General features: G+C 42.8%; 1 protein-coding gene across 3 annotated transcripts; it reads left to right on the top strand.

The window, feature by feature from the left end:
• The first annotated feature begins 1,964 nt into the window (after positions 1-1,964).
• On the top strand, positions 1,965-15,713 carry LOC112559898. 3 transcript variants are annotated; one of them, XM_025231379.1, is made up of 13 exons: positions 1,965-2,231; positions 4,138-4,395; positions 6,448-6,681; positions 7,072-7,161; positions 7,526-7,640; positions 7,939-8,164; positions 8,560-8,614; positions 9,022-9,115; positions 11,481-11,610; positions 12,376-12,737; positions 13,606-13,796; positions 14,274-14,330; positions 14,820-15,713. In XM_025231379.1, the coding sequence occupies exons 1-13, from the start codon at positions 2,154-2,156 to the stop codon at positions 14,844-14,846; spliced, it is 1,917 nt and encodes a 638-aa protein (XP_025087164.1). In that variant the 5' UTR covers positions 1,965-2,153; the 3' UTR covers positions 14,847-15,713. The 3 variants fall into 3 exon arrangements, with proteins under 3 accessions (XP_025087164.1, XP_025087163.1, XP_025087165.1); XM_025231378.1 differs by having other exon boundaries at positions 1,966-2,231; positions 13,603-13,796; XM_025231380.1 differs by having other exon boundaries at positions 1,967-2,231; positions 9,028-9,115; positions 13,603-13,796.
• The last annotated feature ends 1,072 nt before the right edge of the window (positions 15,714-16,785 follow it).

The following is a 16,785-nucleotide window of genomic DNA, read 5'->3' as shown; positions in this document are numbered from 1 at the left end:
CTGAAGATAAATACAGCTGTGACAAGTAAAAAGGATGTTGGCAGATCACTGCAATACTTAGAAGTAACATTGTCTGTTTTAGTCTATGGAATACGCATATACCTGCGCGCGCGCGTGTGTGTGCATCGTCGATATGCATCAACTACATTTTAGAAACTCGTTCAGGTCAAAATAGCTACACTCTCTCTACAATGGAAGAGGGGCTGGAGGAATAGGACCAGATGACGTTGTTTTGTAGTAACCCATATGCGATTATTTAGCTTTCGGTTTGACATTTTGGGGGTTAATTGTAATTATCGGGTTGACATATTTATTGTTTTTTTATTACAATATATATATAGAGGGAGTGAACGATTTGAAAAGACCCACTTAGTGACACTGCTGCCCGTGCACACTGTTTATAATCTGGACCACATAGTACCTATATATGCTGATACATATAACTATATACATATATACGTATTAGTAATAATCATATAAATATGTATACGTAATTACAATATCGTTTGTCAGATGTAGTCTAGGGGCTCTTAGAAAACGCCCTCTGTCCGTTTGTATACAGTCGCTCAGATCATTAATACATGTACATGCAATTTATGGCTAACGACATGCATGGCAAAGAAAACATGTAAATTGTGTAGCTTGCTCTTTTGCGTGCACGCAGTGCGAGAATGCACAGTCACATGAAAATATGCTTGCATCTACGCACTCACTCGATCATTTACTTACAATAATCGGTGATAATTATGTCGCTCACTGGCAGTGTTGGCAAGATGGTTTTAATAACAAGATGACATTAATAACAATTATGACCTTATCAAGGTTGCCGATCAGGTCGATCACCGTTTGCGCGTGGCACTGGAAAACGCCTTAACGGTTATATCACCTCGTACCAGGTGTGTGCACCAAACAAAACGAGAAGACACATCCGCATCCTTGTGTCAGGTCACAGATGTAATGAACAGCCAAGAGATCGATATCGGCCGGAGCATTGGTGGTCAAAAAGAGAAAGTTCATTGAGAGGCTAAAATGCCTCATACTGTTAAAAATAACACATTTGATTTGAAAACTTAAAATCCCCCAAAAAAGAAAGTCCTGCCAAACAATCAATTAAACAACTTCCCGCTCCCCTCCTCCCCCCGAAATAATTAAAATAAAAATTTGTGATGTGCGACAGCAGCGGTCTTTTTGATTTTCTGATCAAGCCAATGAGAAGAGATCAAAGGTATAGGTGGCAAGAAATTGAGTTTGGATGGAAAGAAGTAGGTCAACTCCTGTTTCGTGACCTCTTGACGTCTGGTAGGAGAAGGCACACGTTTGGTGAGGCCGAGAGAGGCACGTGAGCATCATGTGCAGCGCCTTGCGTCAGTGACTCGCTGTTCAGATGGCGTACAGCTCAACTCTCACCAGAGGACAATGTCCCACTGATTGACATTCTTCAGCCACAGCTGAGCGCCAGAGTTTGCGAGCTTGGCTTCTTTACCTCTCGCCATATAGCAGCGAAGTTGTAATTCGGTCATACATAAGAAACCTTACAAAACCTACCACCACCACCATCACCAGAGAAAGAGAGAAAAGGTTTGGTACTTGAGCAAGATCATTTGCTTTATTTCAGTAAAGGAATGGTCCATGACTGAAGCGGAAGTAACATCACATATAAAATTAACACCCCATAAATTTGTAGCAGCACCAGTATGCACACAAGCACATAATATAAAAGCTCGCCAACACAGAGAAAGAGGGAGGGAGGGGTTAATAGTACTTAAGGCCTGTAAGACGATTCTCTGTTGACAACAGCGCAGGGAGTGAGGGGGTTAGTACATGTACTTTGACATGTAAGACCTTTGACCTGTAAGGCCATTTGCCTGCTGACGACAGCGCGCTGCCAGAATAATAAAAATAACAGAGATAAGCGTCATCATTAAAATGACGTAGCTTTAATAGTAACTTTCTTAAGTAGAAACATTGTCACGCTGACATGCGCAGAGGAAGAGAGTTTCAAGACTGCGGGCAGAAGAACTCTGGCTGTTCAGGTTTAGAGGAAAAAAGAGAGCAGAGTATTGTAAAGGCAGTGGCAACCTCTCAATTGCAGCAAAACGGACGGGCAGGGGAAAAATAATGAGGATTCTTGCAAAAGTGGTCTTAGTGCCGCCATGATATCTCCACAAAAACAGTACGAAGTGTCCATCCTCTTCCGAGTTCATGCTCCGAAAGCAAGTCCTTTGGAAAGGGTAGGCTCTACTTAGTATTTCTTTTCGTATTTCTTAAATTATTTATAATAGGAAATTCTTGCATTTTGTGTATATTTTTAAAATTTGATAACAGGAGATTTGACAGAAACAGGTGAGCTGAAGTCTGAATGCTTAGGACACATTTTATATTTGCCTGGACGGCTAAATATGGCTGCAAACATGTTAAGTGCTGAGCGGAAACAAGAACTCTTTACGATAAAAAGTTGCAAAAGAGTGTGTCAGTATTAACGCAGTTTTTAAGCAACAAATTGATACGAAAGCAGTGGATAAAGCGATAACATTCCAAACAACAGAAATTATAGCCTTGTAACCTGAGAACTGGAGCCGAAAAAAGTCTGTGATGTCATTACTGTTTCACAAGTACAGTGACCTGTTTTTAATGTAACTTTTAAAAACTTAGTCATCATTCCGGAGTTCACCCAGTTGCACAACATATGAAGCAATGTAGCGATCGAGGTTGCAATGGTACAAGATGGGAGTAGCATCGTGTTCCAGATATCAAAATGAGAGAGCGTGAGAGATATGAAACGTTCTTTTATTACTTCAAGCATATTGACTACAGCAGGGTTCAAAAACCTACTCAGTATATGGCTCTTTTTCTTTCTATATATATATGAGATATTGGGAGGTAGAGTAAATAATCATATACTTTTCCGAGTAAACTGTTCGTCCATGCAAATTCAAAATCTGTAGTCAGTATTAATTTTGATGTATATCCTAACTATCCTTCCCTTAGATCTTAGACTTTTGCTTTGATTCTACTGAATAGTCTCGTGATTTCTCAGGATTGCTAACAGTTGCATGGCGTCTGCAGACCGTTTGACTTTTCTTCGGTTCTTTCACCTCATTATCAGTGCTAGCCTTGCATTTGCCGTAAGTTGGACAACATTACTAACCTTGTTTGTGCTCCGAATTCTACCTCAATGTTTGGCTAGTTCCAGAGATCTGAATGAACCACGAACTTGTATTACATCCGTGGTATGAACCGATAGTAACATGCGAGATAACTCTGTCTGGCAAAATTTCTCCCGCGGATTTTCAAAAGTCGCGATTTGATTGGTCATGACGTCACTACAACGCGCGGAGCGTCTAGCGGTTAAAATAATGTCCCATCAGAAAAAAAAGTCCCTAAGATACCGTCTTTCAATTTGATCTGTAAGAAAATATTTTGATCGTTATATTTTTTTTGCTTTCATCCTTTCACACATTTTCCAATTGCACTACTACCCATTGCACTACCAAACACCCCAACCTGTAAGATGACCCACATAGTGAGGGATGTGGAGACTGAGAAAGTGAATCACCAGGATTCTCTTTCATGCCTTCTTCCTGTGTTGTATGGTCGACCTTGCAAGTTTTGTTCTTACCCTATTGACTCAAGTCTTTGATCATCTTCCTGTGCGATGAAAACAAATTACGTTTGCTTTGGGGCGTAGTTATAACTCCATAGTATATCCATGTTCATGGGTTCACTTTACCTATAGGTTCAATACTTACAACATTAACAAGCCCTCGTAGGTGCGGCTTTGGACCGTGCTCTTCTAGATTATCTCCAGTCCTCTTACGTCTGCTTATGTAACAGAACCCTTCAGGAGTTTCGTTTCACAGCTAATTCCCAGTGTAATCCGTACTTCTGCTTCGTAATTATAACCCAAGCCATAAAGAAAAGAGAGAAAAGTGATTCTATGATTCTACGAAGAATTGTAGATAGCATACGTTTATCTAAAAGACATGCGGTGCATTGTTGGAGATATAAAAAAAAAAACTCCCCAAACAAATAAAGAAACTGTAAAATAGAGAAAAAAACCAACAAAACTGAGCAATTCAATTACGAGAACCACCAGATCCTGCTGCAAGCAGTTAATTATTAAACTATTGGTGCCAGGTATGGCTCTTGGGCTCGATCCCCGAGCTAGGAGAGTGGAATCCCGCCCGTGCCGTGGAGTGTGGACAGGCGGCGGACGAATGGAAGGTATGGCAGGCCACTGTGCGGTTGCCCACCGACTCTTCCTTCAAGTGGGCCTGGTGCACCCTCACTGTGGATGGCCATCTCAAGAGTTTCGAGAATGGCGACAAGCGGTTCCGGCAGATCTTCTGCTACAGCGGCGTGCTGCACACCATCTACAGCGAACCGGATGTGGAAGTAAGAATTCAAAACTATCTCCCTCTTTTGCAGCGTTCTTTCTCGATTCGTTGGATTTGAATTTGATTACGAAAAGGCAGCAAAAGATTACAATTTGTAATCAAATAATGAGATTTTTCTTTCGTGTTTCTTACTTTCTGTCTCTCTATTGTTTCTTTCTTCTGGCCTATAAAGTAGGGTGGAGAATTATACATGCATGTAACCGCCACCCTAAGGCGTGAGCAGACCACTTCCAGTTTAATGCCGGTTATTGATATGTGTAATGCTCTTCGACGATGTTGGCTCGTTAACAACAGCAACAATAACAACAATAATAAAAATAATAAAAAATTACCATCGACAGTGCTGTGTATGAGCAGATTATATTTTTGGCGCAACTTATTACGAAAAAATTACGGATTGTGGTGATTCAGAGGATTGAAGTGTCAGGCAGGTGGGACTGTACAAGTTGCAAAGTGCTAACATATTGTGGTGAAACTAAAGCTTCACCAAATATAGTAGGATAATTTTAAGTAGATAATTTTGTATGGCCACTGAATGATGTTATAAATTTTCTAAATGGCCCCTGCAGATAAATAAGTGTTCTCCACCCGGCTTTAAAGTAATCAGTACCCAGTTGTAGCTAAGATCGTTTAATTAACAGTATGAATTATCTTTTTTTCTTGTTTTATCCTGTCCTGTTTTGATGTATTCGGTTTGTCATTTACGATGCAAGCCTGATTAATAGACCTTTACTGAATCCACTTCATAAGCAATTTACAACTTTGGACTGAAGCTGTGTCAGCAACTATGGAATGAAAATAAGATTTCGGTGACTGTGGAAAAGGCCATCGAGTTTTGATTCGAGTTTTGCACACACATATATATATATGCAAACATATTCTGTTGTGTGTGTGTGTGAGAGAGAGAGAGGGAGAGAGCATTCCTATACATTCTGTGTTGGAAATCAGGGCATGAAAAAAAAAACTGTCAACTCAAAAAGTCGTTAGAGGATGGAGTATGACATCATCAGGTACCGTCCTCGAAGACAGGTCGCTTGGCAAACAAAACATCCTCACGCTTGTCCAGAGACCAGTACTTGCGAGGGCGCAACACGGCCTCTCACAGTCACCAACTTGACGTCGCGTCTGTACAGCCATCTCGAGTGGAAACAGTAGCAAAGAAAAAGGAGAAAAATCCCGTAGGCCCACAAAATCCGCCGGTATCCGCAGCCAGACGCGGAGGAGGAGTAGGAGGAGAATGTAGCTGCTAAAGGAGGTGGATGGGGAGGTCTAATTAGCCGAACGACTTTGAGAGAGAAGGCTTCGGCGGAAGTAGGGGGTGAGAGTGGGAGGAGGAGGGATTGTGTGGGAGGAGGAGCATTGTGTGGGAGGAGACAGGCAGTGGACAACGGATGCAACTGAGAGTCTTGCAAGACGTGGGCTTGTTGACTGACGTCACACGACAGCGCGCAGCGTGGTCCCAAGATTTCATCATCGCGACTGTGGTCGTTTTTTGTTCTATTTATTTTGTAAATAAAGGGGGTTAGGGTGGAACAGAGTCGCTTAGATTAATGATTGACGCCTCCGCTTATCATGAATAGCGTCTAATCATGTCTCAGTCTTAACTACAAGCATGCAGGCCAACAGACAGATAGGTGGAGGTGGACGGTCCAAAACAGGCGAGTTAGCATCTACTGTATTTACGTATGTCAGAAGTGTTTGTGTGTTATTGTTTACAGTAGGGAAACCTGAATAATTCACACACCGAACTTGAGCTTTTCCATGCTAACCAACTTTCTTGTAAGCCTTAACCATTTGACCATTTCCGCGTATTAAACCAAACATAGCTTACACAATTGTGTATTTCGTTTATTCAGTGGAAAAATAGAAGGGTTCGACCGACAGACAAAACTTGCTACTCATGGCAAGTTGTACAAAAGCTCTTATTTATTTATTTATTTAATGGTAGATTGAAATGCGAGTCACGGAACGGAATGCTATTCAAGGATGACACGTTGCAGGTGTTGCGAGTTATGGGAGGGACTGACGGTTACCTGATGGTGTGTGGCAGGTGTTCCGACAGAACATGGGTAGCGCCGTTCTCACCACCGAGCGGAAGACGAAGCGAAACGACGTCGTTGCGGTCATCGGCTCATGCCCGTCGCTGGGCTGCTGGGATCCCAAGCATGCTGTCATCGCCAACGAGTTTCCTCGCCGCTCCGGCAACTGGACCGCAACCGTGTTCTTCGACTCCGGCAGACTCCAGGAGTGGAACTGGATTATTATGGACAAGAATACTAAAGAAGTAAGCAGAATTATGCGTATCCGTTAGCACGCAAATCAAAGTTCACCCTGTGCGTCGAGGGTCGCACACATCCGTAATTTTTTCTTTCATTCTTTTTTCCTTTCTTGTTGTCGTGGACAGTTGTCTACTCTGAGTTGTAATGCTTTCTAAACCAAGCTCATGTATGTCAATTATTCATATTCATCAAGTTTGTCTCAGACGTAGTGATAGATCGAAATCATTCGCCATTATTTGCTTCTGTGAGATACGACAAACACATAATCTATAAACTAAGAAACTTGGATAATGTGATGTCCATTGAATACGGTATTTCATGTTGTATAATCTCCGTAATTCTCGCGAGTTTTACGTTACAAAGTCCTTCAAAATTTCTTTTGTTCTTGGTTCCAGATTCGCTTATCAGAGAAGCACAGTACTCGCTTCCTGTTCGACACGCATGGCTGGATAAAAATTCACGTAGAATGGAACAAGGAGCCGGCTGTAAGTTTTTTCTCTTTGTGATGTTTCGTGGGAAATCAGTTCCACCTATTGGAAATTATGGAGATGGGTAAGCAGGGATTATGCGGAAAAGTATGGAAAAAAGCGAGCAAAAGAAGATCTGGGACATTTCCTTTATTATCACTTATGATTGATTGATTGATGGTTGATTGATTGTCCTACAGACCGGTTGAAGTCAAGTAGCATGATCTGATCTAGGTAGAACTATGTTTGTGGGCAACTGTCAGGTGATTCGTTGGTTACGCTTCAAATTTTGGTACATCTACGCCTGTGGAGTTAGCCCGAACATCAGAGAATAGATGTTAACAAAACTTCTGAAGAGCTACAGGTGTTTCTGGTGACACAGGTACTCGACTGGGCGCCTCGGGACCACGTAGGTGATGACTACATCGGCACAGTTGAGCTACTGAGGAAGATGAAAGCGAGGTTGCTAGAGATACGGCGATGGGAAGACGCGGCAGGTGAGCAGCCTTACAATCTTTAACCTGTAGGCTCGCATTATGTTTTCACCAGCTTTCATCCTAACATTCTTTTCCCATCAAAATTAAACCTATAATCTTTCCTCATTTGTTCAACGATCTTAACCTGTAGACTGGCCTTCTTCAGCCTTGAAGCCGTAGGCTCGTTCGATTTACTTCTTCATTTCTTTGACCCGTAGGCTTACCTTATTTTTCCGAGTCAACCCTGCTCTTGTCAGGATTATTTTTACTGCTCTTCGTTAGTGTTCACCATTCTGAGTTTCTTCTGTTTTTTTTGTAGAGGCCAGGCGGCTGGGTTTTCCGGCGGGAAGGATGCTACCATCGCCGACTTTGATGGGGCAGATCAACTTGCCCCAGTACAGCAACATCACTTTCCTGTCGTCTCCCACCATGAGTCCCTCTAAATCTCCGCAGCCCGTCCTGCAGATCAAGCCCTTCCGTGGCTCCGGGCTGCCCGACCAGATCAACACTTCGCCCATCAAATCCCCACCGGCTTCTCCGATCAGGTGAGAAGGGTGGAAAGAAAGGTGACAATCGCAAAGTCACTGACAATGACAAAGACAACGACAACGATGACAATCACAATTTGTATGAGGGTTAGAGGATAAAAAATGATAATGAAAATTCTTTGTGTGGGTGATAGGATAAGGAAAAGGCAATGTTAATTCTTGTTAATGAAGGTAATGTGATAGGAAATGATTATTGAGTAAAGATCCTGCTTGGGGTATGGGTGGGAAGTAAATATTGAATTCTGTGCATCTCCAAGACCTCACGCTTTTTGTCGAGCACCCCACACCCCTTTCCCATAAAATCAGCAATCCAGGATTGTCTGTGTGGGTAATTCAGGCTCATGTCGTTTGGTCCATTTGACCTTTGACCATCGATTTCGTTTGTGTTCCAGATCGGTTTCTCCTGGTACTGGTGATCAAGCCCCACCCGATGCTTCAATGCCTGCTGTAAGGCCCTACATGGTGTGCGTGTATGTCTGTGCGTGCGTGCGTGAATGAATTTATTTGTGTGTACGTGCCTTCGTGCGTACGAAAGAGAGAGAGAGAGCTTGAGAGTAATATGGTGTATATCTGTTCGTACGCGTGCCTGTTTATCCTTACGCATATACAAATAAAAACGAAATAATTACACAAATAGATGTAAAAAAAGATGTAAACAAATGTAAAAATTAAAGATATACAAACTGATTAATTCACTCAATCATCGCAGTCATATCCTCTTTATCTTCGTCCTTGTCATCCACCTCATCATCCCCTTCTTTAGTATGATTCTCTAGTCTGCATTCGATACTTAAATCAATTGCTGTTGTTCCCTTTGATCTCAACAACACGTGCTGCTTATTGTGTGCGAGAATCTCCAGCCCCATACCTCCCGCACACGAGCCGTGTCCCCACCGCCAGTACCCAAAAGGTCTGCAGGGACATGCACGGAAGTGGTCAGCGAGTCAAGTGAGCTGCCTTTGTCACTTTGCTTGTTTACAGGGGTTTAGTTTGTTAGTTTTGACTATTTATTTATTTAGTCTACCTGCTGATTTTAACACTTGATTTTGTTGCAGTCTCTGAATGACTGGTCCTAGCTCAATATATTTCATTGGTGTTCGTTTATTATTCAGTTTCTTGTGTTAATGTAAATATTATCCTGCAGATTAATTAAGCTGCATTGTGCGCAGTTTGCACGCGCTTGATCTGAAGCGATGTACCGTTATACTCGACACACGTTGTTGCTATCGTTGTGGTTACTGCGGTGGTTGTGGTACAGGTCTAGTGGGCTGCATTTTTTCTTAGATATGCGATAGGTTCAAAGTCAGATAATACACTATTTCCCCAAATCCAGGTGAAAACAGCCCTTTCGTTCTCAAGAGCATTTGTATCATGAGAACATAAGAGGCATTCGCCCAGATCTATTTGGGAGAAATAATACCTTGCACTAAGAATTATTCAGATAATTAATCAAAAAACAAAGAATTCAAATTATCGCCCCCACTAGACTTTAAGCAGCCTCGACATTTAGGCGCTGACTGCGCATGACCCAAGCATGGAAGCGAACTCGTCCTTTGCTGCTTACAGATTAACATCCCCCTGGTCCTAGCCATGCCTTGTGTTCTTGCACGAAACACTAACCCTTCTTCTGTAGCTCCGCCAAACATGACTATCCCGCTGTGTCTAGCCTAGAACTGTTTTGAAAACAGCAAATGAAAATGTATAGCTGCCCATCGCTTATTGGGCGTCTGGAGCGTGCTGCGCCAGAGGAAAACTACTGATGAGACGAGAAACTTCAAAGCACAGCTCCCACCTTTTGCCCTTCTTCCCGTAAAAGTCCGTCGCTCGCGGTCGAGTTAAAGCCGTGGTCTGATCGTCTGCTACCATAAAAAAATGTCTAGTGTCGATTCTACGCCCTCTTCTCTTCTCCCCCACCTCACTACTTCAGCGCGAGTTTGTAGTCAAAGCTTGCAAACTGGTTAAAAGTCTTGTGTGTGGTGTAGTTTGTATGAGACAGCATGTCTTCTCGTGGGGTGGAGTGCACACAGAGTGCATACGTTGTAATGTCGTCACCTGATGACGTCACTGCTATTATGACGTACAGACCTGAGTGTCAGGTCTGACATCTAGAGTGAACACCGATTGTCCCTTCCTACCTTAAATCCAACCTGAATGGTTTGCGTTTTTTGTAAATATAGGCGATATAAATCGAACCTGTAAGTTTTAGCTTTCCAAACCCATCCGTTAATTAATTATAGTTCGGAGACGTGCCAAGGACCAGTTTCAGAAACAGTAAAGTCAAAGTGGAAGACTGGCAATCAGTGAAGAGAGCGAATGATGGGTGATATGTACTCACATCTACATGGCCTGCAGATAAGGCGAGGGGCATTATTCTGCTTCCTTTGAAGTCTGTCAAGAAGATACTTGGGAGTGCCAGCCAAAAAGGAATTACGATAGTCCATCCACGAGAGCACAAAGACACAGATTATGATGATGATGATGTCGATTTGTAATGCGCAGGTATCCATTCAGAAGAATGCTCATTGCTCAGAAAAAGCAAAAGAAGATTAGAGTTTTAGTCGCATCAGTGGTGAGATAATGACAAATAGTACTAATCCGACGAAGTTCAAGGTAACCGCTTCTGCAGAATTAAGAAATATAATGACGAAAAGTCAATGTCTGAAAGAGATGGACACCCTAACAGCGGACAAAAGTGGAGAAAGGAATAATCGAGTTTTTTTTTATGGACAGAGACCGAGGGAGACAAGGATGACTTAAACATTTCTTTGGACAAGTAAGTAGCAGTTCAGTCTTATCATCATTCAGTTGCAGTCTTCTTTACATCATCTATGCATTTTTGTGTCTGAGTCGGTAGTCCAGCGAGTTCAGTAAGTGGAGCTGACTGATTCGGCTTGATAGTAGTAGTAATAATAATAACGGTGTGCCACAATAGACTTTTAACCAGTTTTGCTGTAAATGAATATGTAGTAGCTGTTGATACGTTCTTCTTCTTTTTTTAAAAATCAACACAGCGTAACCTATCAAATGGCCGAGCAATACGTCAGCACAAAATTGTGCAGTGCGTTTGATTTGCTCATTTTTTTTTCTTTCCGAATTAAAAACAAAAGAAGCTATCAATGCAAAATACAACCAATATGGAATACATACTAACTGAAAAAAAAACAGGGCATAGCTTTCTTACAGAGTAACTAACACTCGACGACCATAACAACAAATGACGTACCGTAAGGTGTATTGATGATGAGCCGCAGTTATGATCAAGAAGTTGTACAGAAAGTCGCTGTCACGGTCCTTTCATGTCACTGTTGCACAGACAGCGAATCCGAGAGAATTAAAAAGCAGAAAAACACGCCGATAGACATGTCCCTGCTGGGCTTCCACTGCGCCCCTCCTCAGCAGTCCCCTCCACGTGGAAAGACTGAGAGTGGAACGGATGAAAAAAGGTTCGTAAAGATAAATACGACTGGTACCTTATCCGTCGGTGGAAAATGTTTACTCGGGATGATATTTATTGAGTTTTTGTGGGCAAACCAGTAGATCCACATTTGGAAAGAAAATATCAAGCTGCGACTTTTGGGGAGGACTAAAATTATTCCACGCTTCCAAAAATGTTGTCAAGTCTGTCAAATTTACCCTTTTCTTCTTTTTTTCTTCTTCGATATTCTATTATTATTATTGATACACACGAAGAAAAACCTTTAAAATTAATATTTGAGCCTGTAATTGTTCCATGAAATGACTATTTTAAAACACCTTGTTAACAACTATTGGGCATTTGAGTGATAATTTGTCGAATTTTGAGATTTTGATTTTCTATCTTTTCTTTTTTGTCCCGATATGAATCTTAAAAGTTCACCCTGGTTGACATCATACGAGTCTATAAGAAAGAAATCAAATTAGTCATAGAAAACTTTTGTCTCTCTAAGCAAAGCAGGAAGCTCACAGCATCCAAACAAACATTGCGTCTTTCACGAGAGGGTCTGTATGGCTCCTGTGAAGTACACTAATAAATAAACGTTTTTAAAAAGTCACTGACAAAACCTAATTTGTCAATCGGGAAATTGTACACCACAGCTCATCAATAATAATGAAATACCAACACCTAAGCACAGAGAGCAAAGTCTCGAAGTTCATTAAATAGCCGGCAGATCGAATTAAAGCCGAACCGGTGATGCAGCAGCAGCAACAACAACGTGCTTACCTTGCAGACGTAACCTGGTGAGTGACCCGGGCAAACCGGGGTACTCCAGCGACCTACCCCATGGCTTTGGTACTGACCCGGACGGCCAGGCTCGGAAGTACAACGTGACCTCCACATCTCCGCCGCTCTTCTCCCGTTACGACAGCAGCCCGCCGCCCTTCTCCCGTTACGACATCAGCTCGCCGCCCTTCTCCCGTTACGACAGCAGCCCGCCGCTCTTCTCCCGTTACGACAGCAGCCCGCCGCTGGATGTGGGGGCGAACGACAGCAAAATCGCGCCTACCCCGGGTATCGAGAACTACCTGGGACATTCGCTGCTGGGGCGGGACGCGGGGATTCTGATTAGCAGCGGCAAACCGCTTTTGCTGGGTGAGTTGAAATGGCCATTATGAGTAGCTTGCAGCGAAAATCTTCCCTACATAGGTTTTGGGTGAAGGTGATCATCTTCTTCATTGTCGAAGTCCATCAATCATCATCATCATCATCATCATCATCATCATCATCAATCAATCATAAATCAATCAACCTTGACCAAACTTTTTTTTGTGCTATGTTTCAATTCACGCATTGAACACACGAAACATGTAAACAACAACACAGAAGGCCAGTATTAACATATGTATCTTTACTTATACATTGATGTGGTCCCAAATTCAACCAAGTAAAAATAAAGATATTGTTAGCAAGTCCGACTGCATGCCAGAGGCGAACTGTTGTCACAAGCTCATGTACAAATCATCCCACATGGTTAATGTTTTAAAGTGATGTTCGTGGCTGTACATACAATTTTTCCCTTATTATTGCATGGGAGTTGCAACGACTAATTGCATGTTTGCATCCCCCCTCTCCCAACTCACACCCTTCTGCTCGCTATGTTCTGTCTGTTATTTGTTCAGCATAAACTGAAGATGCCTTCCCTATAAACTGTCTTGCAACTAATGGCTACTATTACTATTAGAAGCGTTTCTTCCTGTGTGTGTGTGTGTGCATGCCTGCCTTACTGTCTTTGTCTTTGTACCCATCGGTACACGCGCCACTTAGAGACCTGTAGACAGAGCAATCAATTGACCTTGCGTGCACTTGGGTGGATAATTCATCCGCGTCTTTCATTTCATCCGGTATGTTTGGTTTTCACCGAAGCCTGCAATACTTTTCCCCCTGACCACCCACACACACAAACATTCCTAGCCTCTTCTCCGATCCTTCCTTCTGTCGCATCGTTCCTGTTTGACAGAAGGCGGCGGAACCGTCTCCGGAATGGAGGAAAAACTGGGTCTCCCTCCCAACATGGAGGTCGGGATGGATCGACTGAAATGCTGCAGGACATCTCGGAGGTGCGAGAGCAGGCGCGTACCCTGGACAGGATGGAGCTGGTCCGCCAGCGCGAGGAACGCAACAAGGCCAAGTTCCAGCACGGCCTCGATTTCGGTCAGTCAAACACAAGGTCATGGCCTCTTCTCCACCCCATCCCCTTGTTTCACTTCTTCACTTTCCTCCCGGGGAGGTACTTATAAAGCAGACGTAGCGGTAACTTCAGGTTTAGCTTTATATCGGCATTACTCGGTCCTGTAATTGGAGACGGACGGAGATGTAGGTATCTTGGGTAATGATGTATACGTCCCTGTCTTGCTTAGGGTCCGCAGCTGCTGCTCCACAGGGCTTGTTAGGGCTGTGAGTAAAAGATAAGAATTCAATAGACAACGGCTGGTAGATGGGTGGGTAAAGAAGGTACAACTTACGGCAACTGAATGACACCGCTAAGAACGTGCGTCAGTAGAAAAGCTTTACTAACAGCAGACGTAATGAAGGAAGGACAAGAGAGGCTATAATGAATGAGACAAGACATAAATGAATGTGTAGTTGATCGAAGCTCAATAAATAATGAAACTATTGACTCTGTTGCAGCAAACGCCGCCACCATCAAACGTTCAGCATCGCCACCTCGCAACAGGCCGAGTTTTAGTAAAATAACACACAATTTTCTCTTTTCTCTCTCTCCCTAACCTTTTCCCAAGGGCTTTGTTTTCATGGGATTAGTAAGCTTTACAAGTCACTTAACCGTACGCACGCATGCGTATAATTCACATATAAACGCACATGTGCTCAATCCTTGTTAAAAGAGTTCAAAAGCGTGCACGTTGACCTAGCTTAGTGACAGTGTTGGCTGACGCCGATATGATCTGTGACAAAATATACAAAAAAAAAAACAAACAAACAAAACTAAAGTCATACCTTATGTGAAGACTACACTCCGAATACGGAATTTGAATTGCACCTTTTGATGAAAAATGTTCGAGACAAAAAAATTCTTCTCTGGCTGGAAACATTAGCTATTTCCACAGATAACATTGTTTGAATCAGTATTTCTGGGAGATTGGACGTTGCAAAGATAATGTTTGCGAGAGATACTGTTACACATCTGTTTATTTTATTCTATTCTATTCCCCACAGACTCTTCAGAGAAAAGTCCAACCGTAGAAGGCAAGAGTGCTGACTTTTCATTTACCACTCAATCAAAGCAAAAAGAAGACTCCAGCAATAACTTCGGCGTACAAAATCGGACCGTCAGTCCAACCAGCCTGACGGAGAAGTCTCCACCCAAGAAGGTTTCGGGCAAAGTGCACAAAACCGCACGTGACCAGCAGTCTGACAAGAATACTCCCAAGCCCACCCAGACCGCGGACAAGGGGGATGCCATGTCGAGTCCATCCATCACCTCCCCGTCGAAGGGGTCGAAAGACGCTCTCACCGCCGACCTCAAGGCTAACCAGAGAACTGAAGATCGTGATCCTCAGGCTCAGGCCTGCTCCAGCGCTTCTGACGTGGAAGACGCCAAACGTCGCAACATTGGCTGCTTCGGCGGCAACGCCAAGAACATCCTCAAGAAGAACAACAGCACGCGGAAATCGCGCGCGACGGAGAGATGCGAGCGGTGCAGCGCCCCAATTGCAGATGGCAAGGTTCGAGGCGACGCATGCCACTGCTCCAACCCTTCACACGTCAGGAGCGGCGCCAGGAAAACCAGTTCCCCGTCGCCCCGCTTCAACCAGTCGGTGACTAACAACCCAGGCAAGGGGAAGTAACAAGGGGGTCGGACAAAGGGATGTAATAAGGAGCTCAGGCAAGAAACTTGTGTTGGGGGGTAAGAGGGAGGGGAGTATTCACTCGTCGTGCCACGTGTCCTTCGCCGTCAAGTACAGACATAAACACATCAATCCGCGCGCTCTTTCTACAATTAACCGCTGATTTGCACAACGATGTCCAAACATGCCTTGTAATAGTGCTCTAGTGTTGACTTCTTTTTACAAAGCACAGAGTCTTAAATATATTTATTTCTTTTGAAAACTGCGTACCGTTACTCAATGGGGTAACGTATTTTGTTTTGCTTTCGGCTCAGAATGTACAGTGCTCGATCTCCTTATATTCTGACAACTTTTGTTAACAATCCATAAAGCGAATTAAAAATTTATGGGGCGCAAAAAATTACTTTTATAAATTAAAAGAAATTCCAAAAATGGTTATAATAATATAGACAGAAAATGTACAATACTGAGTTATTCTGGCAACGCTTGAAAAAAATTCAAGGGGGGCAATTGTAAGAAATGAAGTTTTCGTCAGCATCAGAGTTATTTACCTTGACATGGCATTCATGATATGAAGCAACGTTCCCCATGGTTGTCTGCATTCAGTGAAAATAACAAACAAACAGCTACTGTTGCATCTCAAACTGAAAGCGTAATGAGACTGAACGTTTGATGAATAATTACAGTCGAAATGTATAGCATATATGTCACGAAATGTTTAATCACACGAGGTCTTTCCCACAAATATAGAAAAAAAATTAAAAGAAATGAAAAATTGTAGGTTGGAGCGCACACTCACCAACCCACAAAAAACAACAAGTAAACACCCTTCCCCGCAATCCTCAGTAGCGCACGCACAAACACATTTACTCTCTCACACGCATGCACACATGACCCAGACGTGCACGCAAACAGGAGAGCAAATCATCTGATCCACATTGACATTTGCTTTTCAAACATGAACTTATAATTTCAAATTCAGAATGTTCTCACTATGTACCGTTTTGAGTGCCCAATTTTTCTGTAGCAGGAGGGCTAGATTTGGAAATAAAGATTATTGTAGGTAACCTTTTTTTATGACCTGTTCCTACGCGCAGGGGAAGTGCATCTCACGTGTGTGTGTGTGTGTGAGAGATAGTGCATCTATACGATATATATCATGTGGGGGTTTGTTTTTGTGCGTGCCCATAAATTTCAATATGGGTATTGTGTGACGGTATCGGATTATTGTAGAGAAGGGTAATGAGCACCATCTCAAGTTAATATTAAGTTAATATTTAATAAAATAAGAAGAGATTATTTTAGAGATTATTTTAATAAACACCGTCTCAAGT

This window comes from Pomacea canaliculata, linkage group LG3 (genome assembly GCF_003073045.1).
Source record: "Pomacea canaliculata isolate SZHN2017 linkage group LG3, ASM307304v1, whole genome shotgun sequence".
In the NCBI taxonomy this organism is placed as follows: Eukaryota; Metazoa; Mollusca; class Gastropoda; order Architaenioglossa; family Ampullariidae; genus Pomacea; species Pomacea canaliculata.
The sequence above is the reverse complement of the archived record's forward strand: the minus strand, read 5'-3'. Positions and strand labels throughout refer to the sequence as shown.

Coding starts and splice junctions, on each gene's coding strand:
- LOC112559898 (XM_025231378.1), top strand. CDS start 2,154: ATGATATCTCCACAAAAACAGTACGAAGTGTCCATCCTCTTCCGAGTT. Junction 6,682..7,071: donor TGGACAAGAATACTAAAGAA/GTAAGCAGAATT, acceptor TCTTGGTTCCAG/ATTCGCTTATCAGAGAAGCA. Junction 11,611..12,375: donor AGTGGAACGGATGAAAAAAG/GTTCGTAAAGAT, acceptor CTTACCTTGCAG/ACGTAACCTGGTGAGTGACC.